The 26,966-nt window shown below is 43.4% G+C and overlaps 1 protein-coding gene across 1 annotated transcript in view; it reads left to right on the top strand.

The window, feature by feature from the left end:
* Window positions 1-8,406: 8,406 nt before the first annotated feature.
* The window catches only part of SLC7A14 (solute carrier family 7 member 14), a gene marked incomplete at both ends in the record, with an annotated part of 49,136 nt that continues 30,576 nt past the window's right edge, over window positions 8,407-26,966 (top strand). The window contains one exon of the mRNA XM_084231626.1: window positions 8,407-8,710. Within this exon, the coding sequence (XP_084087752.1) occupies window positions 8,407-8,710 (304 nt within the window). The remainder of the gene's footprint in view (window positions 8,711-26,966) is intronic.

The following is a 26,966-nucleotide window of genomic DNA, read 5'->3' as shown; positions in this document are numbered from 1 at the left end:
GGAGGGAGAGGGGTGGGAGGGAGGGAGGGAGGGAGGAGCACAGGGGACTGTGGTGACGGTGCATGGGTGCCTTGGGGAAGGAGATTCTATGGGACTCAATCTGAGGGGGTGGGGGGAAGAAAATATTGTCTAAGAAATGTAAAAAATGATAAATCCTAAAATAAAAAAAAAGCCCTTCTCTCTAAGCATGACAAAGATAAGCATGAATCCCTTGGGGTGAAAATGTCAGGGTGCACAGTCTGTAGTCAGAAGAAACATGGGGGAGTTTGAGGAGAGAAAAAACCAGGGTAAGGACAATACAGCAGGCAAAGCATTCTTGGAGAGCTGCCTAGAGAAGTGGAGGGAACATAGATGGGCCAGGGCATTGGCAGTAAGGGATAAAGACAGTCAGGGACGGCCTCGGTCTATTTATTAGACTGCTTTGGACTCCTTGATGACTCCTCATCAAGGAGGCATTTTTGCTCTGTGTCCTCTCTTTGCCGGGAGATGTTGATTGCGAGACCTACGTAGCAGTCACGCCTGTCCAGCCAGGTGAGGGGGCTGTTTCTCTCAGCCAGTGCTCCCTGCTGCTCCAGATGTTTCAACAAAGCTGGGCAAGTGCTCCCCGGGAATGTCATGAAAGGATTTTTGTGATCCCTTAGTGTATTTGCAAAATCAGGAATGATTTGGGGCTGTTTACGGTTTTGCTAGCCCTCATTTCCTTCCTCTCCTCGCCTCCAAAGTCGGACTCTAGCCTAATTCTATAATCCTACCTATTCAGTGAACTTCTAAACCGTAATTACCTCCATCCTTACACAAACCTGCTTTTACTGTCATTATACTTGGAGCCACCGAGCCCTGAAGCGCGCCAGGGCACCACATGATAACTGTCTTCTCCCGGAGGCCCTGCAAGCCCTCTTAGGTATAGCTGTGAAGTATTTTGAGAAACTTGAATTAGAGTGCTAGAGAAAGCACAAACACACATTTATTGCTCATCTTGGAAAGACAACAGCAATGAGCTTCCAAAACTATCTCTGATTAACATAATCTGAGGGTATGGATGAATATGGATATTGTCAATATCATTTAGAAGCGTGTTTTCTTTTGTACATTTTGTTCTCTTCAGTAAATTTCCTACCAAGAAAGGAAATGCCCCCAAGCTCTTGTTTTCATCAATAAAGCAAACACTTGGAGGAATTGCATAAAAGGAAGAGAGCCAAGAAGGAATTCTTGCCACTCTCAACTTTTGTTCTAGTTGGTTCTCTTATGTTTTCACCCCAGTTTCCAATTATCTATCAAATGGAAACTGTCACACACACACCCCCAATAAGCTGATGCATTTCTCCATGTTCTGGTGACAATTTCTCGTTCAGGACAAGTGTCACAGAAGATAGCTTCAGACCACAGTCATTGCCTGCAGAAGACAGCTTCCCACGGACCCAGGAAGAGAAACAGGAAGCGCCTGTCAGACATGATCACACGAGCAAAGTGATAATGTGCTAGCTAGAGTTCTCCAGAGAAACAGAAGCAATAGGATATATAGAGGTACGGATGGCGGGGGAGGATTAATGTAGGGATTGGCTCACATATTATGTGGCCTAAAGTCCCACAATCAGCGTCTGCAAGCTGGAGAAGCAGGAAGGCCTGAGGAGAGAGGTGAAGGAACAAATGGTTTAAGTCCCCATCACAGGGCAAATGCTTAAGAAATAGAAGACTAAAGCCCAAGGACAGAAGATGGATGTCTCAGTACAAACAAATTCACCATGCCTCTGTCTCTCTGCTGTATTCAGCCCTCTACTGATAAATCCAGATGCCACCCAGCCAAGCAGGGGAGAAGACCTTCTGCAGCCAGTTTGCTAACTGAAACACTAGTCTCTTCCAGAGATGCCCTTCCAGACACACTGGACATAATGATTTACCAGCAATCATCTGTTATCAACCCATTCAGGCTGACACAGAAAATTCACCATCATCGTCCATGTCTGGTTTTCCATCAGCACCATAATCATTTGTGGGGCAAAAGACAGTGGACCCCAATCCTCACTGGCCAGAACCATTTGTGGAGCTTTACAGAATTCCTATATCTAATCCATACATCAGGCCAATTAAATTGGAATTTCTGGGGTGGGGGCCACACACCACTATTTCTGAAAGATCCCTTGGTGATTCCATTGTGCAGTCAAGAGGAAGAACCCCTGGAAAGGGATTTTGTCATCTGAAAAGCCTTTACCATCATCAAAATGCCGATGGCAAAGCCACCTGCAGTTACTGTGCCTGCCAGGGGCCACCACACTCCTCATTTCCAAAACACGTGCCTGTGGCTCTCTGTGGGTCTCCTAGTTTGTCCCCCTCCCTCCAGGTACAGTCTTTGGGTACAGGCCATGCCAAGGCTGCAGAACTGCCCTGGGCACAAGTTGTCTGTTTGCTTGTCTGCCTCCCTGGGCAGCTAGCCCACCACTCACTCACCTTTTCACCTCCATTCTGGGATGAACTTATCCTCAGGACACGAATCTTCATGTCTCAACTTCACACAGTCGCAACAATGAGCGTTTAAAGTAAACAGCCCAAATGCCCACAAATAGATGACTGGATCAAGAAGATGTGGTACATATACACCATGGAATATTACTCAGCATTCAAAAAAGATAAACACATGCAATTTGCAACAACATGGATGGCGCTGGAAGGGATCATGCTCAGCGAAATAAGCCAAAAAGAAAAAGAAAAATACCGGATGGTCTCACTCATAGCAGGAATCTAGAAAACTTAAATAAGGGACCAGGAAAATGAATATAAGAAAGTGAAAATCAAAATCAACAGAAAACTATGAACCAGAGACACTTTTTGGGGGGTGGGGGGCGGGAGGGGAGGGATTGGGGTCAGAATGGGGGGTTTGCAATTGTATGGGGGAATATAAAAATAAAATTTATTATTTAAAAAAATAAATAAGTAAACACAATAAAAAATAAAAAAAGTGTAAATCAAATCACACCTCTCACCTGAGCAAAACCTTCCAATGGCTTCTCACTGCACAAACGGCAAACTTGAGCTTCTTGGTCTGCAAGAGCCTCCGCTGTCTCACCTTTGCCTCTCAGGAAGGAAAGCTGGGAGCAAGGAGGTGAGCTCTGCAAGCAGACACCCCAGGGCCAAGGGCTGGTTCTACCTTATGAGCTCCATGACTTAGCCCTCACTGCCTCCTCTGTAAAGGCCAATTTGGGTTTTTTTTTTTTCCTTTTTTGGCTGCTGTTTTTTTTTTTTATATTTATTTTCTTACATTGTTAATTTTTGGATAATGTTTGATTTCTCCCCTCATGTGTTGTCCTCATAGTTCTCCCACCACTACAGCACCCATGACCCATCGCCATATTCCATTGTGTTCTTCCCTCTCCTGTTTTGACTCCTCTCCTTCTCCCTCCCCTGCTGTGTGCCTTAGATCCATGGTCACCTTACAAGCTTTGTATTTTTCCTGACCCTTTGTCTTTTATAGAGAAATTTTCAGTTTCTCTATATTCTGCATGTTCGTGAAACCATCAACATTTAGCTTTCTCCTTCTGATTTATTTGGCTGCCCATAATCCCTTCCAGCTCCATCCATGTTGATGCAAATAGCATGAGTTTATCCCTTTTGATGGTTGAGTAGTATTCCGTTGTGTCTATATCACATCTTCTTAATCCACTCATGTGCTCTAGGGCATTTAGGTTGTTTCCTTATCTTGACTATTGTAAATAGTGCTGCAATAAACAGGAATGTGGGTTTCCTTTTGGATTAGTATTATAGTGCCATTTGGGTAGATTCCTAGGAGTGAAATCACTGGTCACATGGTAGATCCATTTTTGAGGAGCCTCCAAACATCTGTAAAAGCCAATTTGCCATAGGATTCAATTGGTCAACACACACGCAGCTATAACACAGCATTCTAATCCTTCCCCTCCCCTGTACCATACAGGCCGCCCAGCTCTCCCTCTGGACTTATCCCACTCTTGCAGGAACACAATTCCCTGACACCAGGCACTACAGCTCCTATGTCACTAGGGAGCCAATGTTCTGACCTCAGAGACCACGTTGCTTGCTCCTTCATCACCTGGTTTAATTCCTGTATCTCCTGTATTCATGCGCTAGGACTGCTGTAAAAAGAATGCTATGGGGTGACTTTTATTCCTACAGTAAACAGCATTGCATTGAACAAAAGAGGGCATCTATCCCTTTGAATTAGTGGTTTTGTTTTCTATAGATAGATACCAAGGAGTGGAATTGCTAGATCATATGCTAGAGCTATTTTTTTTAATTTATTCATTGTTATTGGAAGTACTTTTGCTCTACATCCTTGCCAACATTTTGACAGTATAGGATCCCCACCCCACCCTCCAAGTTGTGGTCACCATAGCTCCCCACCAAGGACAATGGGTGCTTCCCTCCACCCAAGGACCTATTATCTTCCACCAAAGACCATTGTGCTCTTCCTCCATCTGCCCCCCATCCCTCCCCCTCCCCACTGAAAGTCACATGGTCAGCTTGAACACCACACTGGGCGTGACTTCACATAAAACATCTCACATTCTGGAGGCTGCACATTTGAGATCAGGTGCCGGCAGGGTGGCAAGGATGGGTCTGTGCCTGGCCTCTGTCTCTTGGCCTCTGGTGGTTCATTGGCCATAGACCTGGCACCCTGATCTCTGCTTCTTTTTCACATCTCCTTTTCCCAGCATGTGTATTTCAATGTCCCAACCTCCTCTTTTGAAAAGGACAGTCATATAGGATAAGCTGCCCATCTAACCCCACGACGAACTCATCTTAACTAATTACATCTACAACAACTCTGCTTCCAAATAAGGTCACAGTCTGAGGTCTGGGGGGGGGGGCGGGGGGGGTAGTAATTCAATAAATTGGTGGGGGGTGCACAATTCAACATATAACTTAGCCCTTATTGCTCCCTGGAATAATGTGGTTTTATCAACATTGTATAGTCTAGTCTCTCATTATTTATATTGTCTAATTTTTCTCTAAAAGATGTGCTATTCCTTTCTAATAAGAAAGATAATAAAAGGCAAAGGACTAAGCTGGTGGACTGTGGGTGCTATGGTATTGGGAGAACCACAGTGGCCACACCTGAGGGAAGAAATCATATATTGTCCAAAAATAAAAATAAATAAACAAATTTTCCCCTATGTATTGTTCCATGGGAACAGGACCATGTTTTTGCACCTCCAAACTTGATGCTATACCTGGTGCATAATGGATGTTCCACACATGCTGACTATATTGAAATAAAATAAATGTATACATTAGTTTCTCCATAAAAGCTCAAGCAAAGTCTTTGTTCTTAGAGTCTTCCAAGTATACATGTGACACATTTTCTCACAAATCTGGAAATCTAAACAAAAATACGCTGACATTCTAGGCTATTAAATGACTCTGGAATACACAGTGGTGCTATCCAACTTTTGTGATATGTAAACCACCAGCAAAATTAAAATACAGCACGTGGCAACCTGTCATGTCTTGGAAGAAATTAAAACAGTGGGGTTATCCCCCAACCCCTGTGAACCAAACTGCCACATTTCACCTAATCGCCTGATTAGGTAGTGTTTGCAAAAGGTTTAGAAGCAGATAAGTGTTACAGTAAGTGCTAAGTAGTATTAATTAATAATATCAGTAGATTGCATGGGAGGGTACTTATTGTAAATGTGAATTCCTGGGCTTATTAGCACAATACTTGGAATAAGTGTTCAGTTTTACTTTAAAAATTGTTTTAAAATTTTGTAAAATTTCTGTCTTTCAAAAAGTAGCCTCATAATCTTTGCAATTTCTAACTTGACAAAACTTTAGAAATCATCTAACATAATATCACCAACCCCATCAGACCCAACACCTCTTTCCTTGTAATAAATATCTTGTCTCTCTTCATTAATATCTTAAAGCAAAACTCATGGCTAAGCTTTCTGCCTGTAAAACATTGCCACATGCAAACTCTTGAGCAGTGCAGAGGGAGTTGTCAGGTGCTTGCTCTATATGAAGTATCATTGCCACAAGATATAGTGGCAGGTGTGCTATGTGGGGGATGGGCAGCATTGCCATGAGAAGCTTGCTTTTCTGAAATGGTGAGCCACGCCTATTTTGTAAAATTTTTTTAAAGGTGGTTTTTTTCCTAAAGATTTATTTATTTATTTATACAAGCACTGGGTACACTCAGAAGCGCGGCAGGGCGAGAGAATTCACCAGAGCCAGAGTAGGGAGCAGAACAGGCAGACTGACAAAATACACTGCTGAGGGGAGCAGCGGGCACAGCAGGAGAGGTCTGCACACCATGTGGGACCCTCGCCAGCAGCTGGGGATCGAACTGGTGCTGCAGAGGCTGTGAGCAGCTTCACAGCCCAGCACTCAACTGCTGCGCCACCAGGGGAGGCCCTATTTTTTTTTTAATTTTTATTTAATATATATATATTACATCATTCTTCCTCCTTGCACATTGCATGCTTTCTCCTCTCAGGTGTAGTTCCTGTAAAATTCCCACCACCAATTCACCTGTGCACCATCACCATAGTCCCTTGTATAAGAACTGGATCAAGAAGATGTGGTATATATTCACGTGGAATGCTATTCAGCAATCAAAAAAAAAAAAAAAAACCACTCCTCTTAAGTTTCAAGCTAAAGAAATTACCACTGCCCTTCAATTTATCCTATAGTTGCATTCCTGAAAATTCAATGCACATGTATATTTAAACGATTCCAAAAAATCCTGTGTGTTTATTTGTAAAATAGATTTTTATTAATTTATTTTTTATTTTCTTACATTGTTCATTTCTGTACAATATTTGATTTCTCCCCTCATGTGTACTCCCCATAATTCTACCACCACATCACCTAGGACATCACCACAGTCCCTTGTGCTATTCCCTCCCCTGTTTTGACACCTCCCCTACCCCTCCCCTGCTGTGTGCCTCAGATCTATGCTCTGTCTACAAGTTTTGTTACTTCCTTGATACTTTGTTCAGTTCCCCTATATTCCCTATATTCCCCTATAGTGAAACCATCAGATATTTTTTTTTTACTTCTGACTTTAAAATAGTTAGATTTTATTTATTTTTTTAAAGATTTATTTATTTATGCATACAAGATCTGAGGCACAGGCCAGAGATGCAGGGGGTGAGAGGATTCACCAGAGACAGAGTGGGGAACAGAACAGGCAGATCTACTGAAATACACTGCTGAGGGGAGCAGCAGGAGAGACAGGAGAGTTCTGCCTCGCCATTTGGGTTGCTCCCTGGCCAGCTGGGGATCGAACTCATGCTGCAGAGGCTGCGGGTTGCTTCATAGTGCAGTGCTTAACCCCTTGCACCACCAGGGAGGCCCAAAATAGTTAGATTTTAGATTCAGATCATCACAACCAGAATTTTCATCTAAAGAATGTCTCATATTTTAAAATTTCATGGCAATGGCAACATCCCGAATATTTGGCCTGCCCACCAAATCTTGGAAAGCAAAAAATTGCTCTAAACATATTTCATGTCATTTGAGCATAAAGTTCCAAAATGATCCTGTGGAGTGGCACTTATCCTATTGAGAGTCATTGATCTAATTCTCATCCTTATGTTAAAATAAGGATATTGTGCCCCACCCCCAAAATATCCCCAAGAATGACAGACCAAATCTTGGCTGAAGCAGGTAAGAACTTCAAGTTTAGACAGCCATTTCCATGTGCCAGCTTAAGATCCTTTCAGATATACATTAATTTAATCTTCACATCAACACTAAGTGACTTTTTTTTTTTGAAGATGTATTTATTTACACAAGAACCGGGGCACAGGCCAGAGGCGCGGAAGGGTGAGAGGATTCACCAGAGACAGAGCAGGGGACAGAAAAGGCAGACTATGAAATACACTGCTGAGGGGAGCCGCAGGTGAGACAGGAGAGGTTTGCCACGCCATGTGGGACCCTCACCGACCGGCCGGGATTGAACTGGCGCTGCAGAGGCTGCGGGCAGCTCCACAGCATGGCGCTCAACCGCCTGCGCCACCAGGGGAGACCCCACTAAGTGACTTTATAATGATAGAGCCTTGTTTTAAACCACCCTTTCAGGATGACTATGTGACACAGTGCAAGCTACAGCCTGTGATTTAGGACTCCCAGGGACACAAAGGGAGCAATGCGTCCTTCCTGCACTGTGAGTCCCCAGGCCAGAGCAGTCTGCCATTCAGCACACTGACCTCCAGCTGAGTCCCCAGTCAGGGTTGTTTCTCACTTGGTCTCACCTCCTCCTTTCTTGTGTTTCCCGCAGACATTCGTGCCCAGGAGGAGGCTGCATTGGGACCTTTTGGATCTTTCCAAGAGGGCGATCCCTGACCACTAGATGAGTCCCAGAAGTATCCACTAAGGCTTCCATAGCCCCTTCCAACAGTCGACCTTCACCGTAACCCCCCACCGTTCAGGATGAGTGGCCTCCTCACCTCCCTGGACCCCCGGCGGGTGCAATGGGGGGCTGCCTGGAACGCCATGCACTCCAGGATCCTGCGCACCAAACCAGTGGAGTCCATGCTGGAGGGAACAGGGGCCACCTCAGCACATGGCACCAAGCTTGCCCAGGTGCTCACCACTGTGGACCTCATCTCGCTTGGTGTTGGCAGCTGCGTGGGCACTGGGATGTACGTGGTCTCTGGCCTGGTCGCCAAAGAAATGGCAGGACCTGGTGTCATTGTGTCCTTCATCATAGCAGCCGTTGCATCCATATTGTCTGGTGAGTGTCTCGGTGCAGGGGAAGGTCTGAGGAAAGCGTGCTTGCTGGCCAACTGCTATTCATTCCACTCTTCTAGAATATTTATTGGTGCGATTTCTGAAGTGGCTAATAAGAGGTACTCTTTGTTCCCTTTTTGCCAAGGAATTCAGTTCTAGGTCTTGATTCAATTGTAATAACTTCCCCTTTTTTCTGTTTTTTTGATACAAATCATTATTCTGGCACCCAGCTATCTCCCAACTCCTCACCACCAGCCCCCTGACCCCATCATATCACCATGGCTCTGTTCTTACTATAACCCTCCCTTTCACTGTGGGAAGGTGGATATAGCTATGATATAAATAATAATAAAGGATAGGCAGAGTAGCAAATTACAAGTCAGTGAATCTCACATGATTGGGGTTTAATGAGCAAAAATTAGTACTATAATCTCCCAAGCACCTAGGAAATATGAAGCCATTGTAAGAACCCCAAAGTACCATTTGTCACAGCACTTTGACAGGTTGATATTCTACACAGGTAGCTCAGCTCAATCCTTGGCTCCCCTGAGAAAGAATTATAAAACTCATTTTTAAGTACCAGGACTTACATGTTGATAATTTATGAAATGCCTCTCCTATTCCCTTTCTCTCTTCCCACCTCTCCTATTGAATCGCAAACCACAGAATCTTCCTAGAATGCCATGGATAGGTCAATGGACAACTTGAAAAAGACAGAAAGAAAATATTCCTGCTTCCTGATGGTTATTTTGCAAGAGTATAAAGTTTACTGAGCTATAGAGTGGCAGGTCATATTGTACAACTTACATAATGGAGGTGAATGTCATAGTCCCTTCAAAATATTTCAGGAGAAGTAAGATTGCTAAGATATATACAGGGCATTCTGTGTGCTAATGCAGACCATCACAAGTTCTACACTCATATCACAGATGCAGCTTAAAGAGTCTTCATTTGTGTGGGATAAACAGTGAACATGCAATGGCCTGTATTTGTCATCTTTTTAATTTGATGAGGAAAATATTTCCAGACTGAGTTTGTTTCCCTCCTGCCTCAGTTTACTTTCCCTCTTGGCTTCACCACTCACTATATCCTCTCCCTGAAGTCATTCTCTGCATGAATTGCCTAATAATTTAGGTTCCTGCAGAATAGATGGGTTGTTTTTTCCTTATAGATGAAAATAAATTATTCACAGGGATGCATTCCGTAGATACTTGAAATTCCATTAACCTGATTGCAATCATTTTCAAACTTCTTTGGCAAAGAGATTATTTGGGAGAAGATGCCAGATTCTTATCATCAATTTACATATCTGAAATTGTTAGCATATAGAACAGAATAGCGTAGAAGGACAGAAGGCTGATGTGTGACCAGGGAGTCTCGCACAGGGCAGAGGGCGGATGGCTTAAGACTCCTGCCCAGTTAGTACAGGCTTCAGTCTCCTCTAGACCCATTCTATCATGGCCCAGCTCCTTCAAACCACTATCATTCCTGTGAGTGACTCATCCACATCTAACCTTTATGGCACTGCATTATATTTTCCTGAGAACGAATCACCCATGTCTATCCTTCAGGTGCTACATTATATTTAGGAGCCCGCCTCCCTCCCGCGATGCTCATGAGTGCTGTGGTGTAGACTTTTCTGTGGTTGTGATGCATGGCCCAAGATCGGCCTGCTCACATCAGCTACCAGGAGCCCCAATTACATACCCCTCTTTCTAACTTTGCATTCAATGAGGTCATAAGTTGAAATCAGTTGTGGTGGGAGTACTTACACCAGAGAAATTGGCAAATGCTACAAATCAGTTTGTTTTCACAGAGTCAGTTGTTAAACATTGACCAGTTGTTAAACATTGACACTACTGGTCCAGTTCCATCAAGGCCCTGGGAATGCCCAGCGCCCTCAGCAAGCACCCAAAGAACACCATACTCTGCCTCAGTCAAGGAGCCGCCCTTCACATCGGGCCACCTCCCCGGCAATCCTGGTGCTCTGTCACCGGTTCATCTCCCTGCTGAGTCCAGCCAGAGTACTCCTCAGCATTCAGTCAGTGCTGGGACCAAAATAACTCGTGTCAAAGTTTAGCATATTTATAGCAGGTTTTACCAACCAGACCTGTCATTCTCCGATCCTTTGTCACTGAAGAAGTCCCCCTCCACTGTCTTGCCACTACTCCCACATCACCAGCCCCATGTTGCTTCTCCCTTAACCAAACTTCCCACTGCTTCTCCATATCAAATACCCCTCTGTCTTCAGGGCTTTTCTCTGAAAGCTGGGTATTTTGGCTTTTATTTCTTTTTTTAAAAAAGATTTATTTATTTTATACAAGAACCGGGGTACCGGCCAGATGCGCAAGAGGGTGAGAGGATTCAACAGAGACAGAGCAGGGAACAGAACCGGCAGATTGACTGAAATACCCTGCTGAGGGGAGCAGCGGGCAAGACAGGAGAGGTCTGCTTCGCCATGTGGGATTCTCGCCAGCTGGCCGGGATCGAACCCGCGCTGCAGAGGCTTCACAGCGCGGCACTCAACCACCTGCGCCACCAGGGAGGCTCTTTATTTCTTTTTTTAACTTATTATTTTCTATTGAAATAATACTACATTATAATATTATATAAATTCCAGATGTGCATCACAGAGAGTCAGTTTCTGCATATACTACATTAAGTTCACCATATAACTGACACTTTAGATCCAACTTATGCCCTTCCTCCTTCCTTTCTGGTAACTACCAATGACTCTTTATTTAGTTCATTCATTTGTTTTATATCTCTGTATAAATTTCACTCATATATGAGTGAAATTACGTATTTGTCTCTCCTTTCTGACTTATTTCACTAAGACATAAGACCTTCTAGGTCTATCCATATGTTCTCATAGTTGTTACAAATGGCAAGAAAATGATGATTTTTTTTATAGCTCTGTGTGTGTGTGTGTGTGTGTGTCATATCTTCTTTATCCACTCATTTTCCGGTTGGCATTTAGACTGTTTACAGCTCTTCACTATTGCAAATAATGCTGCAGTAAACATGGCAGTGCGTATATCCCTTCGAATTAGTGCTTTTGTATTTTTCGTGCGGATACTTAGAAGTTATCTTTGGACTTTTTGATACATGGTTCTTTTTTCCTTTCACCTTAACTAAAACCTGGCTCAGCTTTGAGGATGCCGCTGCCCCACCGGCATTCCCACACTCCATGCCCGCCCCCAAGACCAGGAGGATCTGCACCTCTCTCCCCTTTCCAGACCCCTGTTCTCCCATCATAATGTCAAAGCCCCTTGACTGGCTGCCGTGTGAGTCTTAGAAAGTTGCTGAACCTCTTAAACTTCTTGATGTTTTATTTTCCTTGCCTGCAAAATGGGATAATAATAGTGCTTAATAGACAGAGTTGTTATGATGAGTTTATGTGAAAATATATGCCAAGCTCTTGGCACAATGCCTGTCATGGCAAGCCTCCATTAACATTCATCATCCTGATGCTTACCAATATTTTGATCTCCTGAGAGGTCTCCTTCTCAGTCGTCCTCTCCAGCCCAGGCAATTTGAACATCCAGGTGGATAAGCCCATTCACCAGCCCCCCTCAGTCAAAACTCAGCATTGTTATGCCCACAACCCTCACTCCACAACCCTCATGCCACATCAGCCATGAATTTGTGGCCATACCCTGTTCCATGCAACTACCTCAAGAACCTCAAAGGAAACCCATTCTGACCATATAGCTCATCCCTTCACTCCCGCTAGAGTTGCTCCTAAACCTCATTAAGAAAAATAGATGAATGGGCCTCCCCGGTGGCGCAGGGGTTGAGCGCTGGGTTGCGAACCTGCCCGCAGCCTCTGTAGTGCTGGTTCAATCCCCGGCTGCTCCCCGGCCACCGGAGGAGGGTCCCGCATGGCGCGCAGACCTCTCCTGCCGCCCGCTGCTCCCCTCAGCAGTGTACTTCAGTCCTTCTGCCTGCTCTGCTCCCCGCTCTGGCTCTGGTGAATTCTCTCACCCTCCCGCGCTTCTGACTGTACCCGGTGCTTGTATAAATAATAAATAAATAAATCTTTAAAAAAGAAAAATAGATGACTGGGTTAAGAAGATGTGGTACATATACACAATGGAATATTACTCAGCAATCAAAAAAGATAAACACATGCCATTTGCAGCAACATGGATGGAGCTTTGAGGGATCATGCTCAGTGAAATAAGCCAGGAAGAAAAAGAAAAATACCAGATGGTCTCACTTATAGGAGGAATGTAGGGGATCTAAATAAGGGATCAGGAAAAAAAAATAACTGTAATAAAGCAAAAATCAAAATCAACAGACAATTATAAAACAGAGACATTCTGCAGGGGCGGGGAAGAAGGGAATAGGATCAAAACCAGGGTGGGAAGAGCACAAAGGACCAAGGTGATAGATCACTGATGACTGGGGGGTGGGAATTTCATGGGGACTATAACCGAGGTGAAAATGCATACACTGTACAAAAATGAAAAATGATGTAAAAATATTTAAAATAAAATAAAAGAATTCCCCCAGCTTCTTTTGCTCCCTTGTGCATTACCCAGCCTATAAAACTACCCAGAAAAATTCATCCCACAATCTCTGTCTTCCCAAGTCCACATCTGGATGACAAGAGATCTTGGGAAATGTCACTCAAGCTCAGGAGGAGCACATCACAGATTTGTCTCCAGTCTCCCTCAGCTGGGCCCACAAATTTTTTTACTTGCCCATTGTCAAATCTGCTCAATGATTTTTCTATACTTTCATGGTTTTCTTCAAGCCCCACTCTAATCATATCTCTTCACATTGAGCTTGAAGATCTCTGCCATGAGATCCTTAAATATTTTACCACCAAATATGTGTCTATATCCTCACCACACTTGTCACCTTACTTCCAATTTCAGGAGAAGTAGGACTGCTAAGGTATAGGGCATTCTGTGTAGTAATGTGTACCATCACAAGAAGAGATCTATATACATATCATATATCCAGCTTAAATAGTTGTCATGCATGTGGGATGTACAGAAAATGAAAGTACCCTGATTTGTATTTAACATCCTTTTTAATTTGATGAGACAACTCAACTTGAATCATCAAGTTAAATATAATCCTTGATCCCTTAAGCCTCTCCCTGTACACCCTCAATAATCCACCCAATTGTATTTTCAGTCTCTCCATCTCAAAACTGGCTTCTTCTCCTAGTCAAGTCTCTCCCATCTGAAAAAATAATTCCTTCTAGGCCCACACCCTCTCTAGACATTTCCAGTGTATCTCCACTCATTCTCATTCAAATTTCTCAACAGTGCCCATCAATGTCTCAACCTTCAACTCATTCTTCAACCCACTGTTTTCTGACATCTGTACCTACTACATATGATGTAAGAATTATATAAAATAAAATATTAAAAAAGTAAGTTGAATTGAGGTGTGTCTTGAACATACAATGGGAGATGTTTGGCAGGGCATAGGGAGCATGGAGGAGATGTAGATGGATTTTTTTACCAAGTCTTGTAGATGTTTTTCAGCACTTACCTTATGGGGATTCTCTGTTGTATGTGACAAAGTCATACCATTCCACTTCAAACATTTTATATTGTCTTGATTGTGGTGTGACCACATAGTCCTTATTCTTTTCGTACCTATCTGATCATTTCTTCTCTATCTTCATCATGGCTTCCACTTGTTCCTAAATATTCACCACTCTACACTTTCTCCAAGGTGTCCTCTTATTGTTTCAATTTTCATCAATATCCTGATGCTCATCAATATCCATATTCATGTCTCCACCATCTACATCTGGTTCCTCTTTCTACATTCTCACTCTCTTTCAGCCATCCCAGGGGACTCTCTGATAATATCTTTTCTGCCTCATCTTTCACATTCAGTCATGAGTCCCACCAGCTTTGACTTTTAAATGGTTCTCAAATTAATCCCCCTCTCTATCTTCCCTGCCCTGAACTGTATTCATCAAAACCCTCTATTAAAGCCAAAGTGGCAATACAACCAACATATTGGTGCAATGGTTGGATCCAGAGCTTGATATTGCTCCATGTTTTCCCTCTTCAACTATTTTGTCTCCTTCTTTTGTGTACTGACTTCATCTTTAGGACAGCTATTTTTCATCTTTACAGCTCACAATTCAAAGAAAAGAAATCTTCCCCCAGTGTCCACATATCAAAAATCACTGAAAGATTCTCATTGACTTTCCTTTGGTCATGCATGCACCTTTATGTTGCTGAACAAGACAAACACAGTTAATACTTTTGCTGAGAGATGCCATGCCAAACTGGACACAACTGACTGCCCATTTAAGATTCATGGTTAGGGGGCTCCCTCGTGGTGCAAGTGGTTAAGCACCGCACTATGAAGCAATCTGCAGCCTCTGCAGCATGAGTTCAATCCCCAGGCAGCCAGGGAGCTACCCACATGGCGAAGAAGACTTCTCCTGTCTCGCCCATCTGCTGCTCCCCTCAGCAGTGTATTTCGGTCAATCTGCCTGTTCTGTTCCCCACTCTGTCTCTGGTGAATCCTCTCACCTGCCCCACCCTGCATTTCTGGCCTGTACCCCAGATCTTGTATGCATAAATAAATAAATCTTTAAAAAAAATTCATGGTTATAAATTCGAAGGTGAATCCAGTCTCCACAGTCTGCATTTATCTCCAATAATAATCACTGCTTGGTTGCAAGAGTGGAATAAAAGAAAAATTGTGAAAAAATGTGAAATTGTGAAAAAAATTCACTAGGTTTAGCTTTTTTTAGGCAATGAGAATAAAAGGGAAGGGGTTAGGAGTATTTGCCAAAAGAGAGGAAATAGCACAGGACCATGTGATATAACTTGGATATGGAAGAAAGTGAGAATATGAAGGTAGTGGTGATTCATGAGACGTGTATGATAGATGGAGAAGGGTGCTGTCTATTAGTTCAGGAAATCGTTGGAATGAAAATATTGAGAAAATGAGCGTGGAGGATAAGAAGTGTGTCTTGAACATACAGAGGGAGATGTTTGGCAGGGAGTGGGGAGGAAGGAGGAGATGTAGCTGGTGGAGACATGAATATGGATATTGATGAGCATCAGGATAAGAAGTAACAATCAAAGAGCAGGGCATTTGAAATTAAGATTGCAGAAGTGTACAGTGATCCTTAATGTTAAGTTTAGACTTGAAACTGGCAGACTGCTGTGAGACTCTGGCTGGTTTCCATAACCTCTCTGAGCCTCAGTTTCTCCTCTCTGAAAACTGTCATATTAGTGCCCACTTCATGATCCTGTGAGGACTAAATGAGAGGCCTGCAAAAGGCCTGGGACAATCCTGCACACATAGTACTAAATGAGTGATTAATGTTATTTGGTGTCAAGCCTTGCATTAAACACATGTCATGCACTAACATACTTAAAACACATGAAGTCTCTTCAACTTTACATGTGAGGAAATTGAAATTTAAATAATAGAATCTAGATTCAAATTTGTTATGCTGGCAGTGTCTTTCAACCCTGACTATAAATTTAAATCCCTTTGGGAAATTTTTTTCTGAATAATGGATTTGGGTTCAGGGAAAATCGGTTTTACTGAGTTATAATTACATACAGTAGAACTCAACCTTGACAATAAACAATTCCTTGAGTTTTGACCAGCACATGCTGTATAATCTCTAGCACAGTGAAGATAAGGGAGAGTCGCAGCACACCCAAATAATTCCTTCATGCTACTGCTTTGTAGTTTTCCCTCCTCCCACTCCCACTCCCTGGAAATCATTCATCTGTTTTCTGACTCTATACGTTTGCCTATTCCAGAATGTCATGTCAATGGAATCATTCAGTATGTAAGCTTTTGAATTCTGTTGCTTTCCGGGAGTATGTTGCATTCAAGATACTTCATGTTGTGTGTATCGGTAATTCACTCCATTTTACAGCTGAGTAGTATCCCATCCTACCAATTTGTTTATCCACTTGCTCACTGAAGGACAACTGGGTTATTTCCAGTCTAGGGCTTCTAGGAATAAAAGCATTGTAAATAATACAGATATGCCAGTTAGGTGGGAACACAAGTTGACATTTCTCTGGAGTAAATAGCTAGAAGTGTAATTGATGGTTTGTATGGTAAGTGGGTGTTTAAATTTGTGATAAATTTCCAAGGATTTCTCCAAAATGACTGTACTATTCTTCATTCTCACCAGCTATCTGTGAGAATTCCAGGAGTTCTGGAATTGCTAACACGAAGAATTATCAGGTTTTTTTCCTTTCTGTGTGGTTGTGGTGGATTTGTTTGTCATTTTTAAAGATATATAGGGCCTCCCCAGTGGTGCAGGGGGTTGAGAGCAGCACTGTGAAGCTGTCCACAGCCTCTGCAGCAAGTGTTCAATTCCCAGACAGCCAGGGAGATACCCACATGGTGCAGCAGACCTCTCCTGTCTCACCCATTGCTCTGTCTGCCTGTTCTGATCCCCGCTCTGTCTCTGGTGAATCCTCTCACCCTCCCGCACCTCTGGCCTGTACCCCAGTTCTTGTATAAATAAATAAATCTTTAATAAAAAAATCATTTAAAAAATTAAAAAAGAAAAGGTATATAGTAAAATTTCAATTGGTTTTAGTTTGCACTTCCCTAATTACTAATATTTTGACATATTTTTATGTTCTCAGTTGCCATCTTTTATTTTCTTAGAAGTGTCTGTACAAATCTTTTGTTCATTTTTTTAATTGGGTGCTTAATTTTCTTATTGATAAATTTTAAGAGTTCTTTATATATTCTGGATTTGAGTACTTTGTTAGATGTGTTTTGTTTTTTTTTTAAGAGGCATGAATTTTTATTTATTTATTTGTTTGTTTGTTTGTTTATACATGCACTGGGTACAGTCAGAAGCGCGGGAGGGTGAGAGAATTCACCAGAGCCAGAGCGGGGAGCAGAGCAGGCAGAAGGACCAAAGTACACTGCTGAGGGGAGCAGCGGGCAGCAGGAGAGGTCTGTGCGCCATGTGGGACCCTCCTGCGGTGGCTGGGGAGCAGCCGGGGATTGAACCGGCGCCGCAGAGGCCGCAGAGGCTTCGCAACCCAGCGCTCAACCGCTGCGCCACCGGGGAGGCCCTGTTAGATGTGTTTTTTTGCAAATATTTTCTTGCAGTTTGTGTCTCATTTTTTAATTTCTGTTTATTTCTTTTTTAGAAGTAATGATATTCAGTCTGCATCCCCAGAGATTCTAAATCGACTAGACTCGGGTAGCATCCAGGAACTGTAGTTTTTTTAAGTTCCTCCGGGAATTCTAATGTGCAGACAAAATTAAGAACTGTTCTGTCCTAAGGACAGAATTTACCATCTGATGCAGCCATGACCTACAAACAGAGAAAATGTATGTTAACATTGAAACTGTTTGACCAACAGCTTCTTAAGAGATTTTCATGGCTTTGTGACATCATCCCTTTGGTGATGTAAACCAACTTATAATATCAAATAAATATGACAGGAAAAGAGTCAATTTACAAGACCCAAAGTTACAATAACTTCCCAAACTCCTCCAACTCGCCCTTTCCCAACACTGTAACTCCCCACAGCCCTATCACAGGTGAAGGGAAACTTATCAGAGGAAGCAGCTTGTGCTGTAACCTATAGCCTTTGTCTAAAAGACCTTTAATATCCCAACAGGCTTCAACCAGACCCAGGCACATACCAAAACCTAAAATTTAAAAAAATCCTTCTGTGTATACCAGATTAAACAAACCAGATATGGAAATAGTTTTTCTTCCTGGTTCTCATTCTCAGCCTAGTTGAGAATGACAGGGATAGAGGCAGGGTGGTTTACAGAAGTTCTTTAATTCAGTTGGCTTGGGATGAAACACAAAGCCAAGGTCACCATGTCAGCGATGTCTGGCCCTTCCAAGTCCAAAATGGATCCTATGAACTTGAGTGGGGAAGGATGGCCAGTTTGACTTTTTTCCTAAGTTTATTTCCAGTTCTCTTTTAACATTGTTAAAATTGGACCTCAGACATATTATAGGTCTAAATGATTCCTAAGCTCGCGCACTTTCTACAGCAAGCCTTCAAGCTCATATCTCAAATGATTTGGATAAGCGTTAAATAAAAATATGCACACACCACATCCATCTGCTGCCTGGTGCATAATACCAGCAATTTTTACCATCTTCTTATAAAAGATAATTGGCAGAAATCTAATAAGAAATGATCAGTAACGATGTATTGGTTTTCCAATGTATACTAGTCTTGAGGCAGTTCCAAAGATAAATAAGAAATTGTTTCTACCCTTAAAAACCATTTGCTTATTGATGGAGATGAGTATCAAACCTGATAAGTAATGATGGCAATAATAGTAGTAATAATGGTAATTTAGAAACAGCAGTTACTATTTATTGAGCACTTACTGTGTACCAAGAATTCTAAGTGTTAACACATTATTTGACTTAGTCTTCACAACAATCTTATGTGGAAACCAGATGAGAATGAAAGGCTTCTGAAGTTTGGAAACTTACTAAATGCTCCCGATTAAGAAATGACAGAGTAAGGAATAGAGTAAAAGCACCCTTCCTCCACAGTCCACTCCTTAATCACTCTGATATTCTGCTATTGTATGAGCAGATTAGGATTAGGTTTAATACATACAACAAAAAACTTACAATGAGAGATAAATTTGCTTCTCTGTGTGTAAAAGAAATCTGGAGGAAGGCTGATATTGTGACTCTGCAGTTACTGGGACTCCATTTCCTCAATCTGGCTGCTCTATCACCCCAACACTTGGCTTCCATCCTCAAGGGAACTTCAAAATCCAAGATGGCTGCTGTTGCTCCAGTCAGTATGTCTGAGTCCCAAAAGGCAGCAAAGAGAACAGAACAGTGACGCAGCTCATTTCCCACATTTCTTTTTTTCTTTTAAGAAACTTTCTCATAAGTCCGTTTCCTACAGCTTCCACTGACACTGACTAAACCCTGGACCGTTGGCCACAGCAAGTATGACTGAGAAATGGAGTCTTCAGACTGGCTATATTTCCCTGAGGGGCTCAGTTGATGGGAAAGAAAATAAAAGCTGACTGTCATTGCCACAAATATAATATCTGTGTGATCCCAATGCCTGCTAGTTTCCTGAGATAAATTTGCTCTGAAATATTTAAGTAAAATGGTTCTGATTCCCAATAATGTATAACTGGAAAATCTACCCCCACACACACACCACCCCCACCACCATTCCAATAAACCTAAGAGGTTTGAGGCCTACCTTTTCCTAGGTCTTCTCACTCTCAATCTCTGCTTCCATGGAGTCTCTGTCTCCACACTGAATTTCACTTGCTTCTGCCTCTTTTCTTCATCTCATTGTCCAACCAGATGCCACCCTAACCCTGCCTCTCTCCCAAGTACAGCAAGGCTAAGTTGTATGTACAGTGGGTCAGAGAAATTTTGGGCTAAACCCAGAAGATCTGAGGAAGTCCCTCCCAGCAAACAGCAGCAATTGAATAAATGACACTGCAATTCTCCCTGCACTTAGAGAATGTCCACCAACCCTCTCTTCTTGGTTCCAACTCTAGTCTCCTTGATGAGCAGCCTTTTTCCTACAACCTCCTACTCCCTGGCTTGCTCAATGTCAGCCCCTGAGCCCCTTGTGCATGGAGTATCTGGAGCAGTTTACTTACTCTATCTCCCTACAAGTTTATCCTGTTTGTTCTGCCAAGACTATCATCTCCTAACCAAAAATGATCAAGATAATTCACTAGACAATGTGAGTTCTTAAAGGAGGGGCTGAACCAAGTCAGAAAGGCAAGACATCAGGCTGTCAGCACTGAGAAGTCAGTGACATTATTATATCTGTAATTTACTGACATGGTAAGGAGAGAGCGGAGGTGGAGAAAATGGCTACGTGCATTTGTCTAGAACAGGCAAAAGATCATGAGGCCTTTCGTGCTGACTGTGGATGTTGAAAGGAAGCTTAAGATGGAGAGGATTTGGAATGTGGGTGGATGAGAGAGAAGGATAAATGATTTTTCTAGCCAAGAAAAGATGCACAATAAATGAAAATGTTTTTAAAATAATGTAATTAGAATAATGGATTGACAATGCAGTTTGACTCCCAGAAAATGAAAGTGAAAAAAAAAAGAAATTTTGAAGAAAGATGATCGATCACCACAGAACACCAGGAGGGATAGTAAACTAATCTCTGAATGCCGAATATTACACGAGGTATTGTCATGTCTCAACTCCTTTCCATCCCCGCTAACCCAGGGAAGGGAGGGGTGATTTTAGTTTTGCCCTCAGATGAGGAGCCAGAGGGCCAGAGGTTCAAGAAACTTCCTGAGAGTCAGGCAGATATTTAGTGGCAGAACCAGAACTCAAACCTAAGACACCAAACTTCTAGCACTTCCAATTTAGCAAGTTGCCTCTGAAATCTTTGAAGACAAGCCATCTTCTAGCTCTATGTGGATTAATAAGTTGCAGCTGATGAGAGGGTTCAATAGCAAGAAAGGGCTTACACCCTGAGCAGTATTCTTCTCAGCACTCCTAGCCTACGGGTCATCACTAGAGCTTAGCATCTGTATTTCCTGCCAACCTCATTTGCTCTGTAGCATCTTCTGATACGTCATCAGGGGAGCCCATGGTTAACAGGATCCCTAGGGAGGTGGTAAAGGGAGCAGAACGCTGTGGGGCTCTGGCAAGGTTCCTTGCCAGCCTCCTCCCTGCGCTGGTTCTGTGGACCCTCACAAAGCTCTGTCTCCCATTCCAGTATTCTACTCAGGTTGGCTTTTGCGTGACCAAGGAAGATTTCTAAAGATTTAGTCTATTTAGACAGATCAATGTGTTCCCTAGTTTTGTTTTTCAAAACAAACCACTTTCATCTTCTCAAATTGAAGCCAGATTTCAGAGGTGGATGCCAGGAGGGTTGCATCTTTTGTAGGCCATTCTCAGTGACCTACCATCATCATTCCTCCCACAAACTTGCATTTATTTGCTCCTTCAAACGTATATAAATACTGCTCTCAACCATACTGGTGGGGGAGATATTGGGGGCGGGGGCTTTGGAGGAGAGACAAAAGCATTGAGAGAGCAGGGAAGAAATGCAAAGACGAACAATTGCATGCCAACTGCCAAGTCTCTAGGAGACTTGCTCTCCCAAATACTGTCCTCATGCACATCCTTGTATCAAAAGCTCAATGAGAGCAGCTACCCCAGATTTGTAAAGTCTTAAGGCATAATTTGGTATGCACTGAGTAAATGTTAACTACTACTATTATTATTGTTTTTACTATTATTAGGGAAATACTGTGCCCCAGACACTGTGCATGCCTTACCTCATTTCATTCTCAACCTCCCCGCTGGGTAGATTAGTGTTCCCTCTCTGTGGTTCATCATAATAGCTAAACCACTAAGGGTTTAGGATGGACCTGGCACTAGCTGAACATCATTTCCATAATCTTTCCAAAAATCCTTTTTAAAAGTGGCATTACTGAGTCCTCCCCGGTGGCGCAGTGGTTGAGCGCTGGGTTGCGAAGCTGCCCGCAGCCTCTGCAGCGCCGGTTCACTCCCCGGCTGCTCCCCTGCCACCACCACCAGAGGAGGGTCCCACATGGCACACAGACCTCTCCTGCCGCCCACTGCTCCCCTCAGCAGTGTACTTCGGTCCTTCTGCCTGCTCTGCTCCCCGCTCTGGCTCTGGTGAATTCTCTCACCCTCCCGCGCTTCTCACTGTACCCAGTGCTTGTATAAATAAATAAAAATAAATCTTAAAAAACAAACAAATGAATAAATAAATAAATTAAATAAAAGTGGCATTACTAAGTGAACTAAGTCAGAAGGAAACAATAAGTATGTGATGATTTCACTTATATGTGGAATACGGTAAAACCAAAGGGTCAGACAAAGACAGACCTTAAAAGCTGACCTTAGATAAGCATCCAGGAAGGGAAGGGCCAAAACAGTGAGGGAAGCGCACAAAGGACTATGGTGATGGACGATGGGGGTTTTGGTAGTGGGAGAACTACGGTAATCACCCCTAAGGAGAGAAATCATAAATTTTTGGACAATTTGGACAACAAATCTCTGACTAGAGATCTCCAAGCTGCTTCAAGCAGACAGTTCCCCCAAATTTATTTATTTATTTTTTTAAGATATATTTATTTATTGATAGAAGCACTGGGTACAGTCAGAAGCGCAGGAGGGTGAGAGAATTCACCAGAGCCAGAGCGGGGAGCAGAGCAGGCAGAAGGACCGAAGTACACTGCTGAGGGGAGCAGCGGGCAGCAGGAGAGGTCTGCGCGCCATGTGGGACCCTTGCCGGTGGCCGGGAATCGAACCGGCACTGCAGAGGCTGCCAGCAGTTTCGCAGCCCAGCACTCAACCACTGTGCCACCAGGGGATGCCCAGATCCCCAAATTTAAAACTCAATAAAATAAATCAAGTGAATCAAGGAAACCCTCACGCTTATTGGAGTTTCAGAAGAGCCTGCAGCTCACCCTCTTACACTGATTAGGAGAGCACTTTCTTAGATCAGAACTTTTTAACCCAGGTCATGAAAATGACTTCTAAGTTCAGAGTCTTTTGTTACCTGTCAGCAATGAGAGGGTGTTGTGAAGTGCCTATCACTCTTCTCTCTAGGCTGGGTTGACAGCCCTGTAAGAATGATGTCAGTTTCCAGTTTAGAGAAAGTGAGAATCTTTGCGTGGAAATTTGCAAGTTTCTCAAATTGCTGATTGTAAAAATGACTTTCTTCCAGAAAATTCAGATGATCTGGGCTTCTTTTCCATCTTCTACAGCACCTGGTAGAGTGGACAGGGCACCCTGAGAGCAGGTTGTGCTGCTGTGGGAGAAGGACTGGTCACCTGTCCTGCGCTCCGCATGGCAGGGTGCTGTGGGACACAGCGGGAGGACCTGTGGGTCAAAGAGTGTGAGGTTGATGTGAAAAAACAGGACAGGCACACATGAAATAATCATAAGCACTGCCAGGAACAGGGTCTGAGTCAGAGCTCAGGACAGTGGAGATCTAGTTCCAACTTTGTCCTTCACCAGCTCAGGACCCTCGGCAAGTCATTCATTCACATCTCTCAAATTCAATTGCCTTTTCTGAAAAATGAAGAGTTTGAATTAGATTGCTTGTATGGGTTAGGATGAAGAAGAACCCAGGGAGTGAAAGATACATAAAGATAGGTCCAATGTCCCAACTCCCTACATGCGAGGTGCGCACGCATGTGCGCGCGCGCACACACGCGCGCGCACACACACACAGACCCCAAACCCATGCTACATCTAGGAGGCTAATGCAATTTGTCCCTGTAGTTGATCCATGCTGCTTAAAAACCCTGCTCTTTTATTTATGTGTGACTTGGAAAATGTACTTCATCTAGAATACCCCAAACAAGTTTCCAAAAATTACAGATGTGCCAAGGTATTGAGCCCCCACCCTCAGGGCAGCTAGGATGGTGCACCAGGCAGATATTTCTGGGCGCAACCTTCCCTTTTACATATAATCATATAAATACAGTCATACAAATATCATTTTTTAGGTGTGTCTGACAAGGAGAAAAGGTTGGGAAGTCCTGATAAGACCTATTTAGATCTTGGAGTCATCATGTGTAAAAGGAAATAATAATATTCTCTACATCATAAACATCTTGAGAAGATTAAAATCTTGTATGTAAAGTGACTTACGTACAAGTATAGCTGGTGCACATAGTAAATGTTCAGTAATGTTTGTTGTTGTTATTATCTCTGCTACTGACCAACTGCCCAACTTAACAAGACTACATTTGATCTGAATGCCAATGAGCAGTCCCTGGTTCAGATTTCAAAGCCCCTCTTGTGCACACCGGGCAAAAGACCCAGCAGCAAAAGACCCTCTCTCCAGACGTAGCTTGTGTAGAGATTACTCTGGACTCTGCAGGTTCTTGCCCCCATGGAATTCCCATCTCTAAGGGACAGCCCCCTATAATATGTCTGTGTTTCAAAGCAGACAAATAAGCAGAGCCTTAGAAAATAAATAAATATATATATAATAATTTAAATTGTGATAAGTGCTCTAAGGAAATTAAACAGGGTATCGTGACAAAAAGTGAAGAAGTGATTATGTTAGCAACCTCAACCCTGTGCTGACATGGGAGCTGGGTATGAGTAAGGCACGATGGCCAGGCAATAGGTGCCTGCGATGCTGACAGCATCCCATGAAGAGGGGCCACGCTGCCCTCCAGCCTCACCCTCGCAGCGGGATCCTCTTAGCTCTCCCACTTCCAAAGCACACATAAGTCCTCCACCATAGACTGTTGTCACACATAAACTTGTAAACACACACATAAAAAACTTAGATCCTACCAACTCTCTGGCCACAGCCCCAAACAATGGTTATACAATTCAGTGGGAAAATGCACACAGATCACTTGGCCCAGGGCCTGACACGCAGTCAGAGCATGATGAATGGCAACTCAAGTTTCACTGCAAGTGGCCTTGAGCATGGCACCCAATCCACTGGGCCTCTGGCTAACCTGAGGTCACCTACCTAACAATGTCAGAAGCAGAGAAAAGGGCACTTCCAGCCTCCTGCCACCTTGGAAACACAGAAAGACCAAAATGGGTTCAACGAACCCACTTTCATGGTCTTCCGTTGGAGGCCACCACATGAGTATTATAATTAGTGTCATCATCAATACCATCCTCCTCATCATCTGGTGAAGCAAGCAAGTCAAATAATGTATACTAATGATGACAATCAACAAGCGCACCACCAGGCAATATAATGCTTAAATTATCACATGGAAACTGTACCTCCCATAACCTCCAGAAAGGTGGAGACCAGAGAGTCTGGTCCCATTTAATCAGCATGTTATTGAACTTCTTCACCTGTTTCAGGGGTAACTTTGCTGACTATGAGGACAGCCTTTCTTTCCTGTTTCAATGTGGACACAGTGGGGCTGCGGCTGGGGAGCTGGGAGCGCTCTGCTCCAGATCCAGCTCTAACTGGAGGCCTGTCAGGCTCCGTAACTAATGGTGTGGCACACACCCTGATTGAAGACACTGCCTGTCCCTAAATACAGGCTCCTCCTGTCCCCCTGGAGCCTGCTTTGGCAGAAAAATTATAAGTCTTGTCCAAGGCACAAAGAAACGTAGGCATTCCCAGACAAATTGCTTTTCTTCCAGACGCATTTGTAAAAATTGCCTCGACTTTGCTGACAGGTGACGGAGTGGCCAAGGCTGCTCAGGTGAAGAGACAGAAGCAAGGAGGTGGGAGGAAGGGAGATGACACCCTGGAAAACAAACCCACAATTTTCTTGGCTAACCAAGAACATTAGGAAAAGAATATCAGTGCAGCATCACAGGATCCCAACACTCTGAGGAGGCAAAATAGATGTTTCTCAGAACACAGCGACCAGCTTGTGAAGGGAGATGGCTAGGATGGGGAAACTCCATTAGCCGCCATCTGGAATCCAATGTCACAGAGAAAAGGAATGTTTCCAAGAGAATTCACACTCTATTTCTCTCTGAGGCCCTGTGATTTCTCCTTCTACCCCTCACATGTATATAAACAGCAGTAGTATTCACAGCAAAGTATGCAACATATCTAGCCCGTCCGTGAATGTATATATAAACAGAGACGTTTTAAGAAAAGTAAGAAAGTGAAACAGATGTGGGTAACAAACATCTTGGCACAAGGCCATCTTTGGTGAGGACCTTCTGAAAGACATGTTTGGGGCCGGATTGGCATGTTGAACTGAGTCCTGGGTCTGGGAGATGGCAGATAATTGGCACTTGGGAGGAGCTGACCTCATGAATGAGGATTCACTCACCTCATCCATTCGCCAGATCAGCCAACCCCAAACCTTCTACCTCCCCAGTAGGCAGGATCAAAGACACAGTATGTTCACAACAACTAATCAAGCCCAGTGTCCACTACTGGTGGCCCATCCCCCACAGTGTGACCTTCTGAGCTGCATTCAAGATGCTCTGACCCCAGGGGCCTGAGTGAAACTGCAGAGTTGGCCTATTTTCCACCCCCTCCACTCCCCATTTTAGCTCTTTCCCATCGGGTAGTCCTTCTGACTGACTGTCTTACCGCAAAATTCAATTCTGTAGTCCTTTAAAGCAGCTCACACATTTTCCTCCCAACCCCCACAACCAATGTGTCCTTTCTTCTTTTATTCTATTGTTGGCTATCAAGGCTTTCTTCCTCACTACACTATAAGACCCAAAGAAAAGGAATAGGTTCTTACTGTTCACCTTTTCATCCCTAGCATCTAACACAGAATCATCAAGATCGTACCTTATAACTGTTATGAATAAATGAATGAATGAATTGGAAAACTCCTACAGC

This window comes from Talpa europaea (assembly GCF_964194135.1).
Source record: "Talpa europaea genome assembly, chromosome: 4".
Classification (NCBI taxonomy): Eukaryota; Metazoa; Chordata; class Mammalia; order Eulipotyphla; family Talpidae; genus Talpa; species Talpa europaea.
The sequence above is the reverse complement of the archived record's forward strand: the minus strand, read 5'-3'. Positions and strand labels throughout refer to the sequence as shown.